At 47.7% G+C, this 25,462-nt stretch overlaps 1 protein-coding gene across 5 annotated transcripts in view; it reads left to right on the forward strand.

The window, feature by feature from the left end:
• RYK (receptor like tyrosine kinase) overlaps positions 1-25,462 on the forward strand; it is a 174,566-nt gene that overhangs the window by 80,189 nt on the left and 68,915 nt on the right. For 4 of the 5 annotated variants that reach the window (XR_012160844.2, XM_073360374.2, XM_073360373.2 and 1 more), the window contains 2 exons: positions 2,807-2,941; positions 23,450-23,536. Coding sequence is in view for 4 of the 5 variants with exons in the window: in XM_073360374.2 (XP_073216475.1) it covers positions 2,807-2,941; positions 23,450-23,536 (222 nt within the window). In the remaining variant the exon portion in view is untranslated. The remainder of the gene's footprint in view (positions 1-2,806; positions 2,942-23,449; positions 23,537-25,462) is intronic. The other variant, XM_073360372.2, reaches the window with a different exon arrangement.

Genomic DNA, 25,462 nt, shown 5'->3' on the forward strand with positions numbered 1-25,462 from the left:
TTGGATATTAGGAAAAACTTTTTCACTAAGAGGGTGGTGAAACACTGGAATGCGTTACCTAGGAAGGTGGTAGAATCTCCTTCCTTAGAGGTTTTTAAGGTCAGGCTTGACAAAGCCCTGGCTGGGATGATTTAACTGGGAATTGGTCCTGCTTCGAGCAGGGGGTTGGACTAGATGACCTTCAGGGGTCCCTTCTAACCCTGATATTCTATGATTCTGTGATTCTATGGATGAGGGAGAATTCAGGGATGGTGGTAATGTACTAGTTTATAATTAATTTGTTGTTTGTATGGTAGACGTCAGAGTTAGGTTTTAAATGGGGGTTTGAATGAGGAGGGATAGTGGTTTGAATGGGAACAGCTGGTATAAAAAAATTCTGTAGAAAATGTGTTTTTGGTGGAAATTGAAAACCCAAAAACTTTGGCTGAAAATTTCAGTTTTTGCTGAAAAATCAAAATTTGGCATGCAATGCGCACACATCTCACAAAAAAGTTATTTTATTCAAAAACATTTTTTTGTCTCAGAAGTTTTGACTGATTTCACTGTCTCTAAAATGGGTATCAGCAGTGTTATTCCAGACATGCAGCAGTGTGGGAGAAAAAGCATGGAGTCAGGACTATTGAGAGTATAAAGGAAATAAAGGGTTTCTAGGGCTGGAGATAATGTGCTAAGGCATGAGGTCAGAGATGTAGGGTAGGTCTGTGAAGGCTTTCCAAGCCGATTATGAGGAATGCGAACTTGATGTTGTGTTTCAGAGAGAGCCTGTTTTGTGAGCTCCAAAGAGGAGGCGACATGACTGGGCTAGCAGGTGAGGAATATTCCTTTACAGCTGCCTATCACATTCACAGGGAGGGTGTCAACTATCAGTGGAGCCAGAGAGGAAGAACTAACTTCATCTTCCTGTTAACCCCAGCTGCATATTTCTCTCAATATCTCCAGTGGCCAGTTTAGAAAGAATAAAACTGTAAATCAAATCACATTTTGTTCTTTCTTGACAATGCTCAGCTGTTTGCCTTGGCACTTGGCAGTTCGGTGTACATTGGCTGAGAAGTTTTGTTTAGCAGTGGGATAAGTTGAGGTTTTAATCATATTTCACTATTCTATTACCTAGATTAGGGTGAATGTGTTAAAGTAAAAATATTAAAACATTCATTTTTTAAAAATGCTCATATAACCAAAAACTTTTCCCTGTTTGTTCTTCTCGCTGTGATGTTACTTACGCCACCAGTACAGTATATCAGGAGAAATTTCAGCTAACCACCTTCACCTTCAGAAATAGTCTTAATCTCAAATAAAATTTCCTGATGCCTCCAACTGGAGGAAGTTGTGCACCTATGATCTCAAATAACAGTCCTCAGAATTGCATACACTTGTTTTCCCTAACAAAATGAATTCTGAAGTCTGTGAGTTCACTCTCCTCTAACAAAAAAGCTCCTGAAAAGGTGATCTACAAATAGAATTAAGAAACTCTTAATTAAGAAACTATTTCCAAATTATGATGATTGCCCACAAGAGGTCAGAAAAGGAAATTAGCATACAGTGATTTTAGATTTGCCTTTTTCCCAAGTCATCCTCTTCCCCCTTCTTATGCACTATCCTAGTGATGTCATATCAAATATAGGAACAACCCTGTGGGGTTTCAGATAAGTTACACTTTAGTTATTTTGGCAGGATCTTGAGCTCCTGGAAACCTATTAATGAGCCTAAAAAAGACACTCTCGTAATCTTCTTTAGGCAGAGTCATACTCCAGCAGGCTCCCTTGATTGATGGAATGTGGTTTGTGCCACCTGTGAATACGTATTGCAATAGTTAACTCTCCTATGAGGTGGGTTTGAGGCTTAACATTTGTTTTGCTATCTTTGGATGAAAGATGCCATGTAAATTAAATGATTGCACTGCACTGGTGATGTCACATAATCCAGATTCCTTTAGGCCTTACAAAGGATCCTAGTCTCAGTACACGTATTGTTTGTATGAAGCCAGCTTTACTTTTGTGCTTTGTTATGACAATCAAACCAGATTTACAGTGACAACTCTGTGCATCAGCATTACCATGGTGAGACTTCTTGCTAAATGGAGTTCAGTCTACATTTTTCTATTTCTAAGGATCTTTTACTTGTTGTCTGAGACCCATACTGATGGGGAAACAGTAGAAATGACTTAACAGAAAATATATGCACAAAGTAAACTGAAAAAAAATATTAATTTTTCTCTCTAACCTACTTTGGTTTTAGTAATCTTAAGTGTTAACGTGTAACAATTTTTGGATAAATATGACTTTCAAGTTGTCCCTTTAAACATTTATCCATGGACTCCATTACTATAATATCATTAAAACGTTCCTGAATATAGTCACCCCTTTAGAAGTCTCAAACGTCCAGAAGAGGGCACTGATATGTCTGTGCTTTTCAGATTGCTGTTGTAATCCACAGTAAGAAGTTGGCTTCATTGTAGCCATGTACTGCACAGTTCTGAGCATGAGTATTTGTTTAGTTGCCCACCAATCTGTGTATTTGGTTAAGGCAATAACTGTCTTAAGTGTATAACAAGGTAAACAAATACAAACTGAATGAGTTGGTTATATAGAATGACTGACTGAGCATGTGCTCACTTCAGAGGCATTTATATTCATGTTGCCTTTCTCAGTGTATTTTGCTACTTGTATTTTATGCTGAAACCTAATCTTGATTACTTATAACTAGGCATTAATTTTGTGTCCTTTCCATATGTAGGTGGTATTGAGGGAAGTGATGTGCTTGGATTCTCATTATAAGGGTATTTATATTGGTTTGTTTGGCTCTGCTGGCTCCTCAGGTTATCCTACGTTACGGATAGAGAAGAATGATCTTAAAAGCGTCACCTTGTTGGAGGCAAAAGCTAAAGTGAAGGACGTTGCAATCTCCAGAGAGAGGATAACTCTAAAAGATGTACTCCAAGAAGGTATTTACAAGACTTTCCTTAAACACTTGTTAGGTACCATGGGTGATATATTCATTTGTCCTCGCATGATTTTCTCCCCAAGAATGTTACACATGGACAATAGATGTTACTTCTGATCCTTATGTGACTTTAGTTGAAGATGTAAGGAAATGATTAGAAACTTGAAATACGCATATCATTTGTCCAACAATTCACTTCTTTAAAAATGCTTTTCTCTTATTTTCTGGTCTCCTGAATTCCACAAACTAAATTATTGTGAAAGATGGCATTTCAATTTGAGTCTGTCTTGATAATATATCGTATTTAAATAAGTCTTAGCATTTGTTCAGGCTCTCCCATAAAGTGTGGGCTGACTAACTGCAACTCAAAGTGATGGCAAAATAACTCATTTTCTACTGGTAGAGAAAACGCTTCACTGAAAAATTCAGTCATCCTTTAAATTTATTTTAGCAGTCTCCCTTTCAACTCGGCCAAATTAGAGGATGCTAAATGAAGACTCCAGTGACTACCACAATATGAGTAATGAGTGCAGAATAAACAGATTGTGGATGTGAAAGCTCACAAGAGGAGAGATCACTTGATTCTTTTCTGTCTGGCTCAGTGTTTTTCGTTTTGAAAGTACACTTGTAGATTTATGTTGACCTCAGTTTTGTATCTGGTAGTCAAGAAGTCAAGAAATTGATTTTAAAAATAGCTCTTTTATGTTCTCTCAGTAATCTGTACAATTACAGTAGATCTACGCTCTTGTGTGTCTTCTCCAAAGCATGCCCAGATTTAGAGCACTCAACTCTGATATCTGAGCTATTAAATCACCTTGTGAGAGCTTATGCTGAATCTCTTTGCAAAGAGATATAAACTAATTGCCTCTGTTCCTTTTTTGAAGTGAACAAAGCCACTTCAGTGTTCACATTACACTTACCCAAAACTTTTTAAACCTTAGTGAACTTTGTTCTTCTGTCTCAACTAGTTGATTCCACAAAAAAGAGCTGTTTTTAAGGGCTCTTGGACCATTAATTTGTTTCCTTTGTGTGTAGGGGAAAATCCTTTAATTTTCTACTTCCAGCCATTGACTCTAATGCAGAGAGACTTCTAAAGAATTGAAACAGCAAGCATTCTCAAATGCCACCCCAGGTATGCTTATAATGTCCACGACAAAGAGAAATAAGGTTGCTTATCTTGTCTTGGAAAGGATCCAAGTGCTTCTGAAGGCAGGATATGCACAAATAATACTGCCTTGTAGCTTGGATCGTAAGAGACACTTCGGATTTATATTTGGCATGCCTGAAGCTTTCTGACTTGATTTGGAGTGTGTCATAAGCTTCAAATTGTAGCAGTGCTTTGGCTGGAACACAGCAGCACAATTGTCATTGTTTTGACAGTGTCATGACACCCAAACACGTGGCACAGTGCTAGGTTACTGCATTGCAACATGACTAGGTTCTGAGGAATCCTGAAAAACTAACTGCTGTTAGTCCCCAAAAGTTAGTTCTAACAAAGCTTTTAATTTGGCTAAATTTAAATGGGACAGATGTTAATGGTGGGTAGACGTGCCAGTTTCTGGTAAGCTAGATTAATGGCTCAGAGCTTCAATTTTGGAGCGCTGCAAATTTTGGAGTTTTCAAGGAGTACGGGCTGAAGAGCGTGGAGCAATTGTAATTATTACTTCAGGAAACAAGAATGATGACTATCTAGTTTCTATATATTTTAATAAGGATTTTATATTACTATTGTGACTGTTCTAATGTATTCTAAAAGTCCTACATGAAATTGTATGTAAAGTGAGACACAGTACATCACATTAAATACTGGAGTATATGAAAGATTAATTTGTTATAACTGCCTTCATCCCAACATTTCATGATTACTAGCTAGGTAGATACCAGCTACAGTACTGAAGATGGGAAGAATAATGCTAAAGTCATAGTATAAAATATCCTTCCTTTTGTGGGATTCTTCAAGTCTTTGTAGAATTGTAACCTAGATCTAAAGTACCTTCAGCAGTGCTGTTTTCAAGTCTGGAATGGAAGGAGGAAGGCTGGCTTGCTTTGCTTTTTGAAGCAATCCAGGCTGTGTATTTATGATTGATAGCATGTGTCAGGGCTAATTCACCACTCTGGCACTTTGAGTGCAGAAGGTGGGGGCCCACAAGGATTCTAAAAAATAATACTGGCCGCTCCAGGCTGGTATTAAACTCCCGAGGTTACAGCTTTTCGCTGACCTTGGATGGGTAGATGCTGCCACCACCCAAGTGCATAAAAAAACCCTGAGACACCCCAAGAAAGCGCACTACGGAATTCCTTCCTGTGGCGTACCCTCAAGCCCTTTCACCTCCCACCTGGGGAAGAGCTGAGAAAGAAAACAAAGGAAATCAGCTGTAGCCACCAGCTAAACAAACAACATAAGCACAAACCTCTTAGGACACACAAATCCAATCCTGTTCTTAATAAAATAAAATTAAAAAAGGTAAATTTTATTAAAAAGAAAGGAAATATATTGAAATACATTTGGAACTTGGGCTTTTTGCTAGATTAAAAAAAAACAATTACAAAAATTAAGCATCAAGATAGCTCTCTTGAGGTTCAACTTAAAGGTTACAAGTAAAGTTAGCACAGAGGAGTCCACAAGACATAAAGAAATAATAGAGATAAACCTAATCGCGTCTTCCTAGACGTTTCCTGATCTACTTACGTATCTGGGGTTTCAAATAAGTAGTTTCTACGTACGATCTAGTAATTTTCATATCTGACCCACAGGTTTTTACAGCATAGCTGTTCTGTTTCCCCACTCCGGAGAAAACAACGACAGACAAACGGAAAGATTTTTCCCAATTTTAAAAAGTTCTAGGCCTTCCGTTGGCTCTTTTGGTCAGATGCCCACTCCCTTCCTTTTACTTATGGGCTATTTTAACCCTTTACAGGTAAAGCAAGTAGAGAACAGCTACTAACAGGGATTTTATAGGTAACTGGCTGGTTGGGGGTCCATAAAAGGGAGCTCACCCCACGCCCTTCATTTGTCACAGCATGTTAGCTCTCTTTAAAGCTAACTGCTTTTTACGTGGACTACAAGAACGAGTCTGTGGAGGTAATCTGTTTTTCCTGTAGTTAGTGTATAGAAATTTGCATCTTATTATTGTAGCACATTGTGCTAGGCACTGTACAATCACAGTTCCTACTCTGAAGAGTGTACAATCTAAGGGTATGTCTACACTACAAAGTTAAGTCTATTTTATGTAAGTTGACATTGTGCCTCCAATTTAAGCAAGTCGATCTTGTGCATCCCAGCTATGCTCATTGTGTCGTTGGAGCGCATCGTCACTAGCAGGGCTTGCATCAATGCACAGAGCGCTGCACTGTGGGTAGCTATCCCACAGTGCATGTAGCTAAGTGGAATTTTGGTTTGGGCTCGCAATGCCTTATGGGACCAAAACATTGCGCGGGTGGTTATGGGAACATGGTGTTCTTTTTCGAGTGCTGCTCATATTGATTCCAATTTAGGTGTGCGCGGCCATCGGAGAATTTTTACCCTAGCAACACCTGGTGGGTTGGCTGTGGAGCCGTCTGGAGTGGCGCCTTCATGGCTCTTGATATATATCCCAGCCGACCCAGCCCTCAGTTCCTTGTTACTGCCCATGACTGTCATTGGAACTGTGGAGTTCTGCTTCACTGGTCTCCGCTCTCCCTAGCACTTGCAGTTTCTATTTTATAATAGTTCATAGTTGATAGTTTATAGTAGTTCATAGTTATAGTTGTAGTTAGAATTAGTGTTAGTGGGTTGGAGAGTTTCCCTTCCTTCCTGATTTTCTATTCGGCTCATGCCCAAAGTTCCGGGATTCAAGCCCTGCGGTTCCTGCTCTAAGTCCATGCCAACGGGTGACCCCCATGACTCTTGCCTAAAGTGTCTGGGGGAGTCTCATCTAGCAAACAAGTGCAGGATCTGCAAGGCTTTTCGTCCCCGGACCAAGAAGGAACAGGATTTTCGTCTCAAACAGCTCCTTATGGAGGCGGCTCTTAGCCCTCAACCTCCTGCGGCATGCCAAGATCTGGCACCGAGTGCCTCGGTGCGCAGCGCCCCGGCGGCAGCAGTAGGAGCTGCACCGCGGTTGGACTCTGACTGAGATCCACGGCACCAACGCTCTCCAGCACCGCAGCCGACATCATCGGCCTGGCACTGCTCCCACTCCCCTGCCTGGAAGTGGCACCGAAAGCTGGAAAAGGCTGGCCCATCTCCACAGAGGCCAGCCCCCTTGGAACCGCCTCTGGAGGCGCATCCTGCAGGGGAGCACCTAGGGGCACAGTCTACGGCCTCGGCACCGTTGACTCCGGCCCTGGGAGGAGAGCCGTTGACTCCGGAGCCCCTGGACTCCCCGGTACACAGCGTGGTCGAGGTCCAGTTGCTGTCCACTCTGGATACCTTTGTGGTTGCGAGGGACTTTATTGCCATGACGGCATCGGCATCCCCTCAGCTTCATGCCAAGGCACCAGTACCTGCATGTGCAGCACCGTCCCGAGGCAAGCTGGCCCTGATCTACCTGTTAGCACCATCAGTCAAGCCACAGCTCCGGTCTCGTTCTCGGTACCGTTCCTGCTGCCGACACCGCTCGCAGTCCCAGCGCTGGTCCTGGTCACGGCGCCACTCAAGTAGCAGATACCGGACCTGATGCTCATCATCTAGACCCTGGTCCAGATCCAGGCACCGTTCCAGGTCCCGGTACCGCTCCCCAGTATCATGGCACCGTTCACCATCACCCCGTCGGCGTGACCCGGGGAAGATCCACTTGACACCACGATGGCCTTCCTGTTCCGTTTCCCATTCTTCGGGATCAGAGGCAGGGTTGCGCTTCTCAGACTGCCACCAGGTGGACCATAGCTGCCTGGAGTCGGGGTTGGGCATTGGCAGGCGCAGGAGCAGCGTCCCACTCAAGGACCCACCCAATGGCCGTTCTGGACACCCTGGGCGTACCACCAGGCCCAGGGTGCTCTGTCTGGGACTTCTCGCTCAGCCCCATTGGACCCATGAGTGCCAGAGGCTGCTGCCACTTGGCCCACCCCGGGAAGCATGGAGACGGTGGTGGCTCCTCTTCCGGCTACAGGACCTCCTCCAATATCAGTTCTTGCTCCGAGCCCTGAGGTCACTGCACAGGACAGCTTAGCCCAGTTCCGCAAGAGGCCTTAGATGACCCGCTCGCCCCTGTGGCCGCCTCCTCCTCACCCAACGAGGAGATGGCAGGCACTGCAGTATTGGGTCCCCTTCTCACAGACCTCTCTGCCCACCAGGACCTCCTGCACAGGGTGGTCCGCAATATGAACTTGCAAGCGGAGGAGGTGGTAGAGGTGGAGGACCCGGTGGTGGATATTCTGTCAGCAGAAGCTCCGTCAAGGGTAGCCCTACCCCTTATTCGGACTATCCAATCTACCACAAGAACAATCTGGCAAACACCTGCATGCATCCCACCGACTGCTCAGGGAGCGGATCGCAAATACTTTGTCTCCTCAAAGGGCTATGATTATTTGTTCACCCACCCACAGCCTTGTTCACTAGTGGTAGCATCGGTAAATGAGAGAGAAGGGCATGGCCAGCAGGCCCCAGCTCCCAAATCAAAGGGCGCCAAGCACCTTGATCTGTTTGGGCGCAAAGTTTATTTCTCGGGGGATCTTCAGCTCAGGATCGCTAATCAGGAGGCACTCCTGAGCCACTACACATTTAACTCCTGGAACTCCATGCTGAAATTTAAGGAGTTAGTACCTCCTGAGTTCAGAGAGGAGTTTGGGGCCTTGGTTGATGAGGGCAAAGCAGTGGCACAGACCTCATTGCAGGCCTCGCTAGACGCTGCAGATTCTGCCGCACGTACTTTGTCCTTGGGGATAACAATGAGGCGTATCTCCTGGCTGCAAACCTACAACCTGCCACCAGAGCTTCAACAAACACTGCAGGACTTCCTCTTTGATGGAGAGGGCCTGTTTTCAGACAAGACTAATTCCAGGCTACAAAGCGCTAAGGACTCAAGGGCAATGATGAAGTCCCTGGGGATGCACACTCCAGCTATCCAGCGGAAACCCTTCAAACCCCAGCAGCCACAACAATGCTCCTATCCTCCTCTTCAACCGAGGCAGGATTTTTATAGGAGACGGGGGTGTAATGGCAGGAGGAAGCCCTCCAACCCCCAGTCTGGGCAAGGCCAGGGACTGTCCAAGCCTTCATCGGGCTCAAAACAGGCCTTTTGAAGGGACACTTGAGGACGATGTACCAGACCTCATTCAGGATCTTACCCCACCCTTCTTGAATCATTTATCCCGCTTCCACCTTGCCTTATCCCACATAACTATGGACTGCTGGGTCCTCTGCTTGGTGGAAGTGGGATACTCTCTCCAATTTTCTTCCTCCCACCCTCCTTCCCCATCCCTCTTCAGGGACCCTACTCACAAGCAACTCCTTATTCAGGAGGTTCAGATGCTCCTCGCAATGGGGGCGATCAAGGAGGTTCTGAGGGAGCTAAGGGGAAAGGGGTTTTACTCCCGTTATTTCCTAATCCCCAAGGCAAAGTGAGGGCTTCAGTCCATTCTGAACCTGTATGGTCTCAAGTTCATGGTAAAGTTGAAATTCCGCATGGTCTCCTTGGGCACCATCATACCTTTCCTGGAGACTGGTATGATGTCCTCGACATGAAGGACACACATTTCCACATAGCAATTCATCCGGCGCACAGACGCTTCCTCCACTTTGTGGTCAACCGTAAACATTATCAGTTCACGGCCCTGCCCTTCAGTCTTTCCATGGCCCCCCGAGTGTTTACCAAATGGTGGTTGTGGCAGCCTTCCTTCATCGGTGGCGGATGGAAGTATACCCTTACCTCGACGACTGGCTTATCCGGGGACACACCAAAGGACAGGTGCAGTCCCACCTCCGCTTGGTCATGGACACGTTTCTTCGGTTAGGCCTTGTCATAAATATAAAGGGAAGGGTAAACACCGTTAAATCCCTCCTCCAGAGGAAAAAACCCTTTCACCTGTAAAGGGTAAAGAAGCTAAGACAACCTCGCTGGCACCTGACCGAAATGACCAATGAGGAGACAAGATACTTTCAAAACTGGAGGGGTGGGGGGAAACAAAGGGTTCTCTGTGTGTGTATGTGTGTGTTGGTTTTTGCCTGGACCAGAGCAGGAATGCAGATCAGAACTCCTGTAAAGAGTCAGTAAGCAATCTAGTTAGATATGTGTTAGATTCTGTTTTGTTTAAATGGCTGATAAAATAAGTTGTGCTGAATGGAATGTATATTCCTGTTTTTGTGTCTTTTTGTAACTTAAGGTTTTGCCTAGAGGGATTCTCTATGCTTTGAATCTGATTACCCTCTTCCAGATCTGATTACTCAGGATCATGGTTGTCTCTGCCATCCCGATGTACGATCTCTCCACCTTACGGCATGGATGCTGCGTGGCTGAACCCTGCAGAACTTTGCTGTTCAGAATCTGTGCAACAAGTACTGATGGGCAGCAGGAAGCCCTCTACTAGGGCCACATATACGGCTAAGTGGAAGCGGTTCTCATGCTGGTGCACTCAGCACAACACGACCCTCTCCAGGTGTCCATGCCCCTCGTTTTGGAATACCTGCTGGGCCTAAAACTGCAGGGCCTGGCGACATCCTCCATCAGAGTTCACTTTGCGGCCATCTTGGCCTTTCACCTGGGTGCGAATGGCCGCTCTATCTTTGCCAATCCCATGGTTGGCAGGTTCCTTAAGGGCCTGGACCTTCTCTACCCCCAAGTTTGACAATCAGTCCCCACATGGGACCTTAACCTGCTCCTCCCAGACTCACAGGGCCCCCATTTGAGCTGCTGGCCACCTGCTCCCTCCTCTACCTCTCCTGGAAAACAGCTTTCCATGTCAGCGTGGTGTGTCTTCAAGCTCAGAGCCCTTACCTCTGAACCACCCTACATTATCTTTCATAAAGATAAAGTGCAGCTTCGGCCTCATCCGGCCTTTCTTCCGAAGGTTGTATCAGCCTTCAATCTTAGCCAGGACCTATTTCTTCCAGTTTTTTATCCAAAACCGCACACCGGTCGCCAGGAACAATGACTGCACTCCCTCGATGTCTGTAGGGCCCTTGCTTTCTACATTGAGAGTACGAAACCGTTCAGGAAGACGACCCCGCTCTTCGTTGTGGTGGCGGACCAGATGAAAGGCCTCCTGGTTTCATCTCAGTGGATCTCCTTGTAGATCAAGTCCTGTATCCATGCCTGCTATGATCTGGCCGGTGTATCAACCCCGCCCTTCACTGCTCACTCCACAAGGGCCCAGGCCTCATCAGCGGCTTTTCTGACCCAGGTGCCGATCCAGGAGATCTGTAGAGCTGCAACTTGGTCCGTGGTACACACTTTTGCTTGGCACTATGCCATCATCCTGCACGCCAGAGACAACGCAGCGTTTGGTAGAGCGGTGCTACAATTAGCGTTGCTTCACTCCGACCCCACCGCCTAGGTAAGGCTTGGGAGTCACCTAAATTGGAATCGATATGAGCAAGCACTCAAAGAAGAAAAAATGATTACTCACCTTTGTAACTATTGTTCTTCGAGATGTGTTGCTCATATCCATTCCAAACCTGCCCCCCTTCCTGTCTGTTGGAGTAGCCGGCAAGAAGGAACTGAGGGGGCACAGGATCGGCTGGTGTATATATCGAGAGCCATGAAGGCGCCACTTCAGGGGACTCCACAGCCAACCCACCAGGTGTTGCTAGGGTAAATATTTTCCGACGGCCGTGCACACAGCACGCGCACATCTAAATTGAGCAACACATCTCAAAGAACAAAGGTGAGTAACCATTTTTTAGCCTCCCATGATGCACTTACCTTCCTCCCTGAAATCAGCGGCAAAGAAACCAAGCCTTTTTTGCACCTTGTTTTGTAAACCTGGGTTACCTGCACAGACGCTATAGTATGGTAAGCATGGACCCTGCTCAGCTGTACAGTGTTGTTTTGAGCATTACAAACGCTTCGTACCTTATCCTGCAGTATTTACTCATCTGAAGGAGGAGTCGCCGCATGGAACAGTGTGATACCACGCAAGCAGCCCTGCTGGAAGCCATGGAGTGGAGCAATTTGCAGTTGCTGGTGACAGTCACAACACGGTGGCGCGCTGCTTCTGGGCCCAGGAAACAAGCAGTGACTGGTGGAACCACATCATTGTATGATGAGCCGTGGCTGCAGAACTTCTGAATGTGTACGGCCACTTTCATGGAACTATGTGAAGAGCTTTCCCCAGCCCTGAAGTGCAGCAGTACTAAAATGAGAGCTGCTCAGACAGTTGAGAAGTGAGTGACGATAGCTCTGTGGAAGCTTGAACACCAGACTGCTACCAGTCAGTGGCGAATCAATTCGGAGAGGGTAAATCTACCTTGGGGCTTCAACCATAGGCTGAGCAAGCACAGAATGGGGGTGGAATGTGCCTTTGGGCATTTAAAAGACTGTTGACATTGTTTGCTTACTAGGTTAGACCTCAGTGAAAGCAATATCTCCATTATTGTTGTTCCTGCTGTGTGCTCCATAATATCTGTGAAACAAAGGGAGAAAAGTTTCTGGTGAGGTGGGGGTTTGAAGCAGATCGCCTGGCAGCCAGTTTTGAGCAGTTAGACACCAGGGCAATAAGAAGAGCACATTAAGGGGCTCTGCATCTCTGAGGCTTTGAAAACCAGTTTCAGCAATGACCCTCAGTAATGTGACACTTGTGTGTGGTTCCTTACCAACCTGTCCCCTTCATTGCATTTTCTCCCCTGTAAACTTCACCCCCACTAACCACAGTCTGCCGAATAAATAAAGAGCCCTTTCTCCTCAGTCTATTATTTTTTATGCTCACAAACACGCAGAGACAGCAAAGGAAAGTAAATTAACGTGGGGCAAAAGGGCTGATAACACGGAGGGGGAGGGAGGGGAAAGGAGGACAGCTTGCTTACATTTGCACTGCAGTAACAATCAAAAGTGTGGGATTGGGTGCCTTCTGGTCCTTGTACCTCCCCTGGAAGTGAGTGCAAGGGATACCAAACCCGCCCCCGCCTCATAGGACAGCTGGGAGAGGAGGATGTGGAACTTGGCGACGATGGCAGCAGGTTCAGCATAGGCTGCAGAGGGACTCTAGCATCCAGCTGCCTTTCTTAAACCTCAACCAGATGCCTCAACATGTTTGATTGCTCCTTCATAATCCACAGCATCTCATCCTGTGCGGCACGCTCTTTTTCCCTGCATGCTGTCCTGTCCTCCCTATCCTTGTGCAGGTTGTCGGATGGTGTAATCCTCCGTGCACTGAGCTCCGTCTTGTCCCTCTTGGAGTTGCACATTAACTCATTGAACATGTCTTCCTGAGTCGTCTTTTTCAACCTTCTAATCTGGGAAAGTCTCTGTCCTGGTGTGCGAGATGCGCCGACGAACAAGGTTTCAGCTGCAAGGAATGCAAAGTACAAGGATAGCATTGACAGTGCATACATTGTTTCTGGTGCAAGGTTAATTCTTTTTATAAACGAAATACCCCCTCCATGCACTTTCCTGCAAGCCACAACGTAATCACAACTGCTGGCTATTGCAAGAGTCGGTTTGCTGCTATGGCTTTGGTGAGTAAGGCCACGAGGCATGGGCGAGAGGTCTTGTGCTGCAGCTTTTGCGAAGACATCCTTGGAATCAGTGGTTCCAACTTCAGAAAAGCCCCCTTTCCTCTAGCAACCTGGATGGTGCTTGAGAACAGGCACCAGTAATAAGCTCCCCCAAATAGTCTGATTTTTACAAAAGCTGCACTTGGTTGGGGAGGAAGGGAGACAAACAGGAAGCCACCCTTTAAATGCTGGTTGCAATACACAGTGATCCCTTCCAACCACGCTAACGGCATGCTGGGGAAAGCGTGGTTTTATGACCCAGATTTCACCAAAGAGGCCGATTACTTGTTGAATTGTTTGCAGTTTAAGGGCTTGCGTTTAAAACTTCCCCCGTTTTCCGATGTAATATCACTCTCCTGAGGGTAACAGAGGCAGAAAGGGAGCAGATGCTGCATGTGTCTGAGTACAGACCTGGTCCTTGTGCTGCAGTGATGCCAGAAGAGTTAATACTGGAGTGGTGTGGGAAAGTGTCTTACCATTGTGGACAAAATAAAGCAGCCCTTTCCGGAAACCTTCAGCAAAAGTTTGCAGAGTACCACAATGAAAGCTTCCTAGAGATCTCCATGGAGGATTCCAGGGTCATCCCCGTGCACAGAAACAGTCTTTTTCTGAGAGCACCCTCTGCGTAGCTGCAGTGGCTACTGATAACCACTACATCTACTACTTTGTTCAGATTAAACATTAAAAATAATAGCATGTAACCCTACAGTTTGATTGGAAATGTGTACTCTCCAGAGGTGCTTTCCCTGGCATCACGCTCTGCCGACAATTGGTCCTGTGAGGGGATGGGCTCCAGGATGAAAAACAGTTCTTGGTTGTCTGGGAGAATGGCTTGCCTGCCTCGCATTCTTCTCCTCCTCCTTTCCCTCATCAACAATGTCCTCCTCGTTGTTGCTCGAGGTCACCCGGAGCTCCTAGGAGGTATCCACAGAGCGTTTTGGGGTAGTGGTGGGGTTACCACTGGGAATCGCATGCAGCTCCTCATAGAAGGTGCATGTCTGTGGTGCAGAACCAGAATGACTGTTCACCTGCCTTGTCTTCTGGTACGCTTGCCAAAGCGCTCTTATTTTCACATGGCACTGCTCCGTGTCCCTGGTGTAGCCCTTCTCCCCTATGCTCCGTGCGATTTTGGCACAGATGTCAGAGTTTTTTCTGCTGGTTTGGAGCTCTGCCTGCACCGACACCTCTTCTTCGAGTGATTGCTCATGTGCATTCCACAGTAGGTATGCGTGCTCGCCTCATGCACCGGTGCCGGAAGTTTTCCCCCTAGCAGTACCCATAGGGGAGCGCGTCAAGCGACCCCTGGAGTGGCGCCACTATGGCACAGTATAAGGGGTGTTGTGCGCTCCCCCCACCCTCAATTTGTTCGTGCTGCCAGTGAAGATGCGACGGTACTGCTCTGCTATAGCTTCCCTCTTGAACTCAGTTAGTTCATAGTTGATAGTACCTGTAGTCAAAAGTAGTTTAGTTAGAGTTAGTTTAGTGTGCCCGGGTCGGGGCATGCCCCATGCCCCAGGCTTTAAATCGTGCGACACTTGCAAGCGGCTGATGCCTGAGAGTGATCCCGCACGTGAACTGTTTACGCTGTCTGGGGGAAAGCCATCTCAGCAATCACTGCAAGATTTGCAGATCCTTTAAACCTCAGACCAAGAAGGAGCAGGACATTCGGCTCCGAGCCATTTTGATGGAGTCGGTCCTGACCCTGACACCGCTGCACCGCTCTGAGTCGGCACCGAGCACCGCGGCATCGGTGCTCAGCGACCCTTCGGTGCCTTCCACCAGCCAGCACCATTCCCCATCACTCCAAAAAGACAAAAAAGAGGTTTTCTTCAACAAGGCACCAGAGCAAAACCAGGGTAGAAACTAGACCTGTGTTGGGCAGCTCTTGGTTCCCATTGGCCTTCCGGCTGCCAACTCAGGTTGAGTGGAGTAGCCCGGCCCACTCCGAGCGAACCTCGGAGTGATGTGATTGGTGGATGTGATTGCAGCGCCGTTGGCCATTATCTTTGAAAACTCATGGCAATCGGGGGAACTCCCGGAAGGCTGGAAAAAGGCTAATGTAGTGCCAATCTTTAAAAAAGGGAAGGAGGAGGATCCTGGGAACTACAGGCCGGTCAGCCTCACCTCAGTCCCCGGAAAAATCATGGAGCATGTCCTCAAGGAATCAATTCTGAAGCATTTAGAGGAGAGGAAAGTGATCAGGAACAGTCAGCATGGATTCACCAAGGAAAAATCATGCCTGTCTAATCTAATTGCCTTCTATGATGAGATAACTGGTTCTATGGATGAAGGGAAAGCAGTGGACGTGTTATTCCTCGACTTTAGCAAAGCTTTTGACACTGTCTACCACAGTATTCTTGTCAGCAAGTTAAAGTAGTATGGGCTGGATGGATGCACTACAAGGTGGGTAGAAAGTTGGCTAGATTGTCGGGCTCAACGGGTAGTGATCAATGGCTCCATGTCTAGTTGGCAGCCGGTATCTAGCAGAGTGCCCCAAGGGTCAGTCCTGGGGCCAGTTTTGTTCCATATCTTCATAAATGATCTGGAGGATGGTGTGGATTGCACCCTCAGCAAGTTTGCAGATGACACTAAACTGAGAGGAGAGGTAGATATGCTGGAGGGTAGGGGTAGGATTCAGAGGGACCTAGACAAATTGGAGGATTGGGCCAAAAGAAATCTGATGAGGTTCAACAAGGACAAGTGTAGAGTCCTGCACTTAGGACAGAAGAATCCCATGCACCGCTACAGACTAGGGACCGAGTGGCTAGGCAGCAGTTCTGTAGAGAATGACCTAGGGGTGACAGTGGACGAGAAGCTGGATATGAGTCAGCAGTGTGCCCTTGTTGCCAAGAAGGCCAATGGCATTTTGGGATGTATAAGTAGGGGCATAGCGAGCAGATCGAGGGACGTGATCGTTCCCCTCTGTCCGACACTGGTGAGGCCTCATCTGGAGTACTGTGTCCAGTTTTGGGCCCCACACTACAAGAAGGATGTGGAGAAATTGGAGAGAGTTCAGCGAAGGGCAACAAAAATGATTAGGAGTCTGGAACACATGACTTATGAGGAGAGGCTGAGGGAACTGGGATTGTTTAGTCTACGGAAGAGAAGAATGAGGGGGGATTTGATAGCTGCTTTTAACTACCTGAAAGGTGGATCCAAAGAGGATGGATCTAGACTATTCTCAGTGGTAGCAGATGACAGGACAAGGAGTAATGGTCTCAAGTTGCAGTGGGGAGATTTAGGTTGGATATTAGGAAAAACTTTTTCACTAGGAGGGTGGTGAAACATTGGAATGCGTTACCTAGTGAGGTGGTGGAATCCCCTTCCTTAGAAGTTTTTAAGGTGAGGCTTGACAAAGCCCTGGCTGGGATGATTTAGTTGGGATTGGTCCTGCTCTGGGCAGGGGGTTGGACTAGATGGCCTCCAGAGGTCCCTTCCAACTCTGTTATTCTGTGATTCTATGAACTTCCAAGGGACGTTCGGGTGCCCTCCACGCCACATGCCGGGCCTTGCAGGTGGCCCAAAACATTATGTCTCTGCCAGTATTGGGGGCACTGCTACCATTGGCTCTCCCCGGTCCAGAGGAAAGCCGCCTGCAGTCACCACCTGGACGGTACCGTTCACGGTCTAGGGAAGGTTCCTGACGCTGTTCACTGCTCAGTGACTGCCCCATGCACAGTCTGTGCAGGTCCCTGTTGACCCCCACTGGGTTGTCTGGCTGGGTACTGGCGGGCAGGAGTTCCAGGCACCGCTGCGCCTCGAGGGAACGTAGACCTCGCAAGGAGAGCGTGCCCCTTCAAGACCAGGACAGACGGCACCAGAGCTTCTTGTCTCCAAGGACTACAATAGCCATTCATGGTATGGGCATCGCTCCCTTTCTTTGTCTTGTTTTGGGGTCCTGGCCACGGCACCACTTCCGCAGCCCCAGGCATCAATCACCGGCACCTCGCCATCACAGAGCTGCCTGTTGGAGCCAGTCACGGAGCAGGTGCTACCAGCAGTACTTCCGCTCCTCCACACCAGGATCATGGTCTCGCAGTCGGCATCGCTCCCGACATCGCCGATCTTCCCAGGGCTGGGATAGCGGTAGATCGTATGCCAGCCCGGGTTCCCTTGTAGTCGTCAGTCGATGGGCCAGGCTCGTCAGGCTAAGCAGCCTGTTCCACCGGTGGCACCGGGCTCCTTGACTGGCACCATGGTACCAGTGGGCCCCATGGCCCCCGACGCTGCCCCTGGTTGTGGCTCACTCGGTGGCGGGAGCCTCGGACAGACTGTCAGTCTCCTTTTCTCAACCCCCCAGAAAGGAGTCGGTGGAGCATTCATCCCTGGCCCCGCGTCCAGAAGGAGATGGGGTGGTGTGACCTGCGGCACCGGTGCGGTTGCAGAGTACCATACCCCCATCCTCCTCCTCCCTTGACAAGGTGATCACAGCCCCTCCTCCGCCTGTCCGTGCAGGAGGACTCTAAAGCCCACCCAGAGTTGTTGAAAAGGGTGGCATCAAGCTTCAACCTTCAAGCTGAGGAGGTGGAGGAACCCTCAGACTCCCTCTTCAGTGTCCTCTCTGCTTCAGCACTGGCCAGGGTGGCCGTTCCACTCCATGAAGGGGTGGCAAAGATCTTGAACGCCTTGTGGCAAACCCTGGCTTCCTTGCCCCCCATCTCTAAGAGGACAGAACAGAAGTACTTGTTGCCCGCTAAGGGGCATGAATCCCTGTATATCCACACTGCCCCCTACTCCCTAGTGGTCGAGTCAGTCAACCATCGGGAGAGACAAGACCAACCAGCCCCTACCCCTAAGAATAAGGACTCAAAGAGACTAGATCTATTCAGTAGAAAGGTGTAGTCATACTCGAGTTTCCAACTGAGGGTGGCGAACCACCAAGCCCTGCTGGGCAGATACGAGTTCAGTTTGTGGAGTTTGCCAACATTTGAGGACTCCCTCCAAGAGCGTGACAAAAAAGAGTTCAAGACTCTGGTGGAGGAGGGTACGGCTGCCGCCAGGGCAGACCTTCAGGCTGCCTTGGATGCCGCAGATATGGCTCCAAGGGCTATGGTCTCCGCAGTGTTCATGAGGAGGGCGTCATGTCTCCTGCTGTCTGGGTTGAACAGTGAGGCACAGAACTCCTTACAGAACCTTCTGTTCGATGGCAATGCCCTGTTTGCGGAACAGACGGACATGAAATTGCATGTCCTGAAAGATTCCTGCACAACGCTAAAGACCCTTGGTCTCTGTGTCCTGGCCCCGGCCAGGACCAAGTTTAAACTGCTGCAGGCTCCTGCCCAGGCCACCCACTCTATATATGAGACCCCTTATAAAAAAATCAAAGGACTATAAAAAGTGCTCGCAACGGCAATCCCGGTCTGCACCCCAACCTGGGCCCTCCAAGGGTAAACAGGTGGGGAAGTGTCAGTTTTGATGGGACGCCCCGGGGTGACTTACCAGCTCATACGAGAAATCCATCTGCAGTAAAACTCCCCTTCTCCAACCGGTTGTGTGCTTTTCTCCCAGAGAGGTCGTGGCTGACCTCAGACGGATGGGTCCTCAACACCGTTTTCCGAGGCTACACCCTCCAGTTTACCTCAACCCCCCACCCCCTGCAACCTACCCACCCTCCATATCCGTCCCTCCTCAGGGACCTGTGTCACGAGACCCTGCTCAAGCAGGTGGTGAGGCAGCTCCTTGGCATGGGAGCGATGGAGGTGGTGCCAGTGGAGTTCAGACGCAAGGGGTTCTACTCCCGCTATTTCCTTATCCCAAAGGCCAAAGCGGGGCTCAGGCCCATCTTGGACCTGTGAGGCCTGAACCAGGACATGGTAAAGCTCAAGTTTTGCATGGTGTCTCTGGCCTCCATCATCCCCTCCCTGGATCCTAGGGACTGGTACGCCAACTTCGATCTGCAGGACGTGTACTTCCACATTCATATATTCGAGGGACACAGGCGTTTCCTCCGTTTCGTGGTTGGGCAGGAGCACTACCAATTTACTGTCCTCCCGTTCGACCTATCCACTGCCCCCAGGGTATTCACAAAGTGTATGTCTGTGGTGGCGGCCTACCTCAGACATCGAGGGGTCCAGAAGGTCCCCTATCTCGATGACTGGCTGGTTAAGGGCAGCTCCAGGTCTCAGGTGCAAGATCACGTATCACTCTTCCTGTCCCGATGTGCCACTCCGGGGCTGTTGGTAAACGACACCAAGTCCATATTAGTCCCAGTGCAGCGCATAGAGTTCATTGGGGCAATTCTGGATGTGGCCAGGGCCTCCCACCCACCGGACAGATTCGAGACCCTAAGGGAGCTCATCGGCACAATCACGAAGTTCCCCATGACACAGCCAGTGTGTGCCTCCAACTCCTGAGTCATATGTTAGCATCACGTACGTGGTTCGTCACGCCAGACTCAAGATACAGCTCCTCCAGCTCTGGTTGGCCTCGATATTCTCCCAGTCCAGAGAAAGGATGGAAAAAGTCCTCACTTTGCACGCACCGGTGATCGCCTCTCTGCAGTGCTGGTCCTCCCTGGGGAATATGTTCCACAGGGTCCCATTCAGGGGGCGGCCCCCATCCGTTGAGCTGGTGTCCGATGTGTCGGACCTGGGGTGGGGAGCCCATGTGAGGAACATTCAGACCCAAGGTCTGTGGTCCGCGCAGGAATGTGCCCTACATATAAAGGTTAAGGAGCTCAGGGCGGTCTGTCTGGCATGTATGGCCTTCTACTCACACCTAGAGGGCAGAGTGGTCAGAGTTCTCACGAACAACCTGGCCTCAATGTTCTACATCAACAGGCATGGCGGGGACTGTTCCTCAGCCCTCTGCCAGGAAGCCCTCAGGCTGTGGGACTCCTGTATAGCCAACAATACTTACTTGGAAGCCCACCACTTACCGGGCTCCCGGAATTCTTGAGCGGTTTGCCTGAGCTGAGACTTCTTCTCTCCGCACGAGTGATCACTACACCCAGAGGTGGTTTACAGGATTTTCCAAATGTGGGGCACTCCCCAGGTGGACCTATTTGTGACACAGCAGAACCGCCGGTGTGTCCGCTTCTGCTCTGGGGTGGATTGGGTATGGGCGCCATCTCCGATGCCTTCCTTCTGCCTTAGTTGGACCAGCCTTTCTATGCTTTTCTCCTGTTCCTGCTGATTGGCAAGATCTTAGAAAAGACAAAAACGGACAGGACCAGGGTCCTCCTGATCGCCCCAGCATGGCCCAGGCAATATTGGTACGGGACTCTCACGAGCCCCTCGGTGGCTGCTGCCATCCCGCCTGGACCTGCTATCCCAGGGCCAGGGCTGCCTCCTCCACCCCAGCCTAGCGGCACTCCACCTCATGGCATGGCTGCTCAATGGTTAAGCTGGGAGGAGAGGACTTGCTCAGAAGGGGTTCAGCGTGTCCTCTTGGAAAGCAGGCAGAGCCTCCACTCATCGGGCCTACCTGGTGAAATGGTCTTGGTTTTCCCGGTAGGCAGCTGATCGGGGCGTTTTGCCTGTGGCTGCTCCAATTCAGCTCATATTAGACTACCTCCTTCATCTGAGATCCCAAGGCCTAGCGCCCTCGTCCATCAAGGTGCACTTGGTGGCCATATTGGCCTTCCACCCACCAGTGCAGGGTCACACGGTATTCTCCCATGCCATGACTGGCCAATCGCCTTTTCCTGTATGTTAGGCCCCCAGTCCCGCAGTGGGGCCTGAACTTGGTGCTGACCAGGTTGACGGGTCCCCCATTTGAACCGCTAGCTACATGCTCCTGGTTGCAGCTCTCGTGGAAGGTGGCCTTCCTGGTAGCGATCATGTCTGCTACATGGGTCTTGGAGCTCCGGGCCCTGACCTGTGAACCTCCGTGCACAGTGTTCCATAAGGATAAGGTCCAGCTATGACCGCATCCTTTGTTTCTCCCCAAGGTGGTCTCTGCCTACCATATGGGTCAGGACATTTTCCTGCCAGTGCTCTGTCCCAAATCCCATATATCCAGTGGGGAGTGTCGCCTCCACATGCTGGATGTGAGGCGGGCTCTGGCGTTTTACTTGGAACGTTCAAAACCGTTCAGAAAGTCTTCGCTGTTCATTGCCTCAGCCGAGTGCATGAGAGGCCGGCCAGTCTCCACTCAGCAGCTCTCCAACTGGATTATCTCGTGTATTTGTACCCATTATGACCTGGTGGGAGTCCCCCTGCCGCAGGTTGTGAGGGTGCACTTGACTAGGGCGCAAGCCACATCGGTTGCCTTTCTGGCCGATATCCTCATCCAGGACATCTGTAGGGCTGCCACATGGTCATCAGTTCACATGTTCACATCGCATTACATGATCATCTCCCAAACCAGGGATGACGCTGGGTTCGGCAGGGCGGTACTCCATCCCAAGTGTCTGTGAACTCCTACCCATCTCCAACAGATATAGCTTGGAATCCCCTATTGTGGAATGCACATGAGCAATCACTCGAAGGAGAAAAGACAGTTACTGTTTCCGTAACTGGTGTTCTTCGAGATGTGTTGCTCATGTCCCTTCCACATCCTGCCCTCCTTTCCCTCTGTCGAAGTTGTCTGCAAGAAGGAACTGAGGGTGAGGAAAATGTGCAGCGCCCCTTATACTGCGCCATAGCGGCACCCCTCCAGGGGTCGCTAGAGGCGCTCCCCTGTGGGTACTTCTTGGGGAAAAACTGGCACCGGTGCACATGGCGAGCACACGCACCTATTGTGGAATGGACCTGAACAACACATCTCTAAGAACACCAGTTTTGGAAAAGGTAACTGTCTTTTCTCCCCACACAATAATAAGATCCAGCACCTCTTGTGTACTCCATGCTGGACCACATTTGCGGGCTTGAGTCTTCGTGATCAGCTGTGCTGGCGAGCTCTCCATACTGATCAAACAGGAAATGAAAATTCAAAAGTTCCCAGGGCTTTAACAGGGGAGCGGCTGTTTCCTGTGTACCTCACTGCTGTGCAGTGGAGTTGAAAGTGCTCTCCAGAGTGGTCACAGCGGAGCACTGTGGGATACCTCCTGGAGGCCAATTCATTTAAATTATACAACGCAATGTCTACGCTATCCCCATGTCGATCCATGGAAGTCGAATCAAATGGTAAGCCTCTTGCGGAGGTGGAGTTCAAAATTCTACTTTACAGGCCACTTATGTTGGCGGAAGGAACTGGGAAGTGTAGACACACAAATTATTAAATCAACCTAATGCGTCTTATGTTGACCTAACTTTGTAGTGTAGACCAGGCCTAAATAGATGAGACAGACAAAGGGTAGGAAAAGGGATAACACAAGTAGAGTGAGCAATACAATGGTGACAAAAGTCCTGTTCTGTGAATTTTGTTTAAATCCTTTCAATGGGGTTATGTTAAGTGGAATTGGAGATTAGCTCGATACAAGACAAAGGAAGGGGGGGGTGAGTGTTGGGGGGTATTGGAGCAAACAGTCAGCATAGGAGAGAATGGTCACAGTGCAAACTTCAGAAAGCAGTCTGCTGTGAGTATGTTGGTCCTTGCTTTAAATGCTGTCTGAAGCTGCTGTACTGTTTCACTCTGTCTTGGTTGATCCCTACACCTTGTCCCAAAGGTTATATGACTTGGGGAGGAGAGGATGATGCCACAAAAGTCCTCGTGCCTCTCACAGGGGTCATGGGGGTGTCTTCTACGCAATTCTGAGTCTGGTAGCTTATGGGGGCATGGATTGACAGTTTTGTTTTAATGAGGTATTCAAAGTCAGTCTTAAATATATTTCTGCCTTCCAAATCTCACTGCAAAAGCATCCAAACTTCCTTCTGCATCCTACAAGAACATACTTTAAAATAACCTATCACAGTGTGTTTAAATTAAAAGGTTTTTCTAATCTCATTGTAATATATTAACTATACAATACAATAATTTTGTGTGGTCTTTCCCTAGGCACCTTTGGACGCATTTTCCATGGAATTTTAATAGAGGAAAAAGACCCCAGTAAAGAGAAACAAGTTTTTGTCAAAACAGTCAAAGGTAGGTTTTATTGTTGTGTTTCTCCCTCATGTTATTCAGGTAGACTGTGGCATGTTCATTGCATCAAATCTGCCTTTTGAAACGGTACGTAAAATACACAGGTATATGTACACTCTTTTCCCAATGTTGATAATGCTGCAATCAGAAAAGGTCAGGAATAGAAATCTACTGCACAAGAAAGATTGGATGTACCCTCCACCAGAGATGCCAGTTACTGCACCCTTAATCTCCTTGTTTTCCAGGGCTTTAGTCTATGCTAGTTAGAAATGTCAGTTAAAGTTTTTGTTTTTCAGATGTTGATACTACAGAAAAATAATTGAAATATGAGCTCTTTAACCTGTTCTGTGCCCCCTCTATAAACTCAATTTTAGAAAGAATGGGTAAATTACACACGCTGTAATCCTTAAAACATTTGATTTATTAAGCAACATGAGTGCACAGGTGTCCGTATTAAACATAGAGGAAAAAGAAATGGCTGCTGCCCAAGATGCTTCCATCTTAAATTAGACAGTGGTTCAGATATACAAAGCATTAGCTGGTCTGATTTTAAAATCATGCAAACTTGTTTAACCCATTTTCCCTTTTGTTTTAAGGTTAATAGGTTTTTGTAGACGCGTACTTTTAAGGAGTCCTTAGATGCTGATGGATAGGCACACCAATGGAGCTGCACTATGGAGGTATGATTCCTAAAGCGCACAATGTATCACGCACTAGTTGGTCTATGTAGACCCTGCTGGTGCGGACTAAGAGTTCCTTAGTGCATTTTAACACAGTATCATTTCAAACAGTAATACATTAATACAATACATTAAATTGCACTAGGGAACTCTTAATGTTCACCAGCAGCAAATCAGTTAGTGCACTTTAGAAATCACACACTGGCAGTGTCCATTGCTGCACCACGTAGACGTAACCTAACCGTATTCTAGGATGTCAGTATCTTAAACGAAAAACACTCATCCAGACCTTCCCGCCACAACTCTTAGTTATCATTATTCGTTTTGATAACATACTCAGCACAATGAGACAAATTAAGTATTACATGGTAAAGGTTTGTGTATTTGATCAAATTTTTGTGCCGTTGTTACTTTAATTATGACATTCTTACATCGTTTTGATAGCGTTAACTGGTGTTTTTATAGTTTGTTGTTTTCCATTTTGCAAATTTGAGCTTCATTAGAACAGTGAAAAGGTTTCCTTTTCCATCTTGTCTTATATAGCAAATTAAACCTTTCCTGGACTAATTTTTGACTGATGGTCAGCAAGATTTTAAAGTTAAAGCAACCAGTTTTCCTGTAGCCTGTTACTGTATTTTTCACATTACTATTTGTAGAGGATGATTCTTTCTTTAAAAAAAAAAAAAAAATATGGAAAACTTCTCTAGCCAAACCTTCCAGGCTGGTCATTTATTCCCTTTGAATATAAAAAAGGAATTAACAAGGTTGGTAGGTGCAGAACATAAATGGATTTTCATCAGGTCAGAGGATGATCTTTGTTTTTTCCAAACAAATGCTTCAGGACTTGTTTGAGAAAAGAAATCATCACCAGTCATCAATGTGCAGCTACAGTCAAAACTAACAATGTTAGGAACCATTAGGAAAAGGATAGATAATAAGACCGTAAATATCATAATGCCACTATATAAATTGATGGTATACCCACACCTTGAATACTGCATGCAGTTCTGGTCCCCCCCCCATCTCAAAAATGATATATTAGAAATGGAAAAGGAATGGGGAAGGGCAGCAAAAAAGGGTATGGAACAGCTTCCATATGAGGACAGATTAAAAAGACAGGGACCATTTAGCTAGGAACAGTGGGGGGATATGATAGACAAAGGGGGGATATGATAGAGGTCTATACAATCATGAGTGGTTGAAGAAAGTGAATAAGGAAGTGATATTTACTCCTTCAAATAACACTAGA

Source organism: Lepidochelys kempii, chromosome 9 (assembly GCF_965140285.1).
Source record: "Lepidochelys kempii isolate rLepKem1 chromosome 9, rLepKem1.hap1, whole genome shotgun sequence".
NCBI classification, from domain to species: Eukaryota; Metazoa; Chordata; order Testudines; family Cheloniidae; genus Lepidochelys; species Lepidochelys kempii.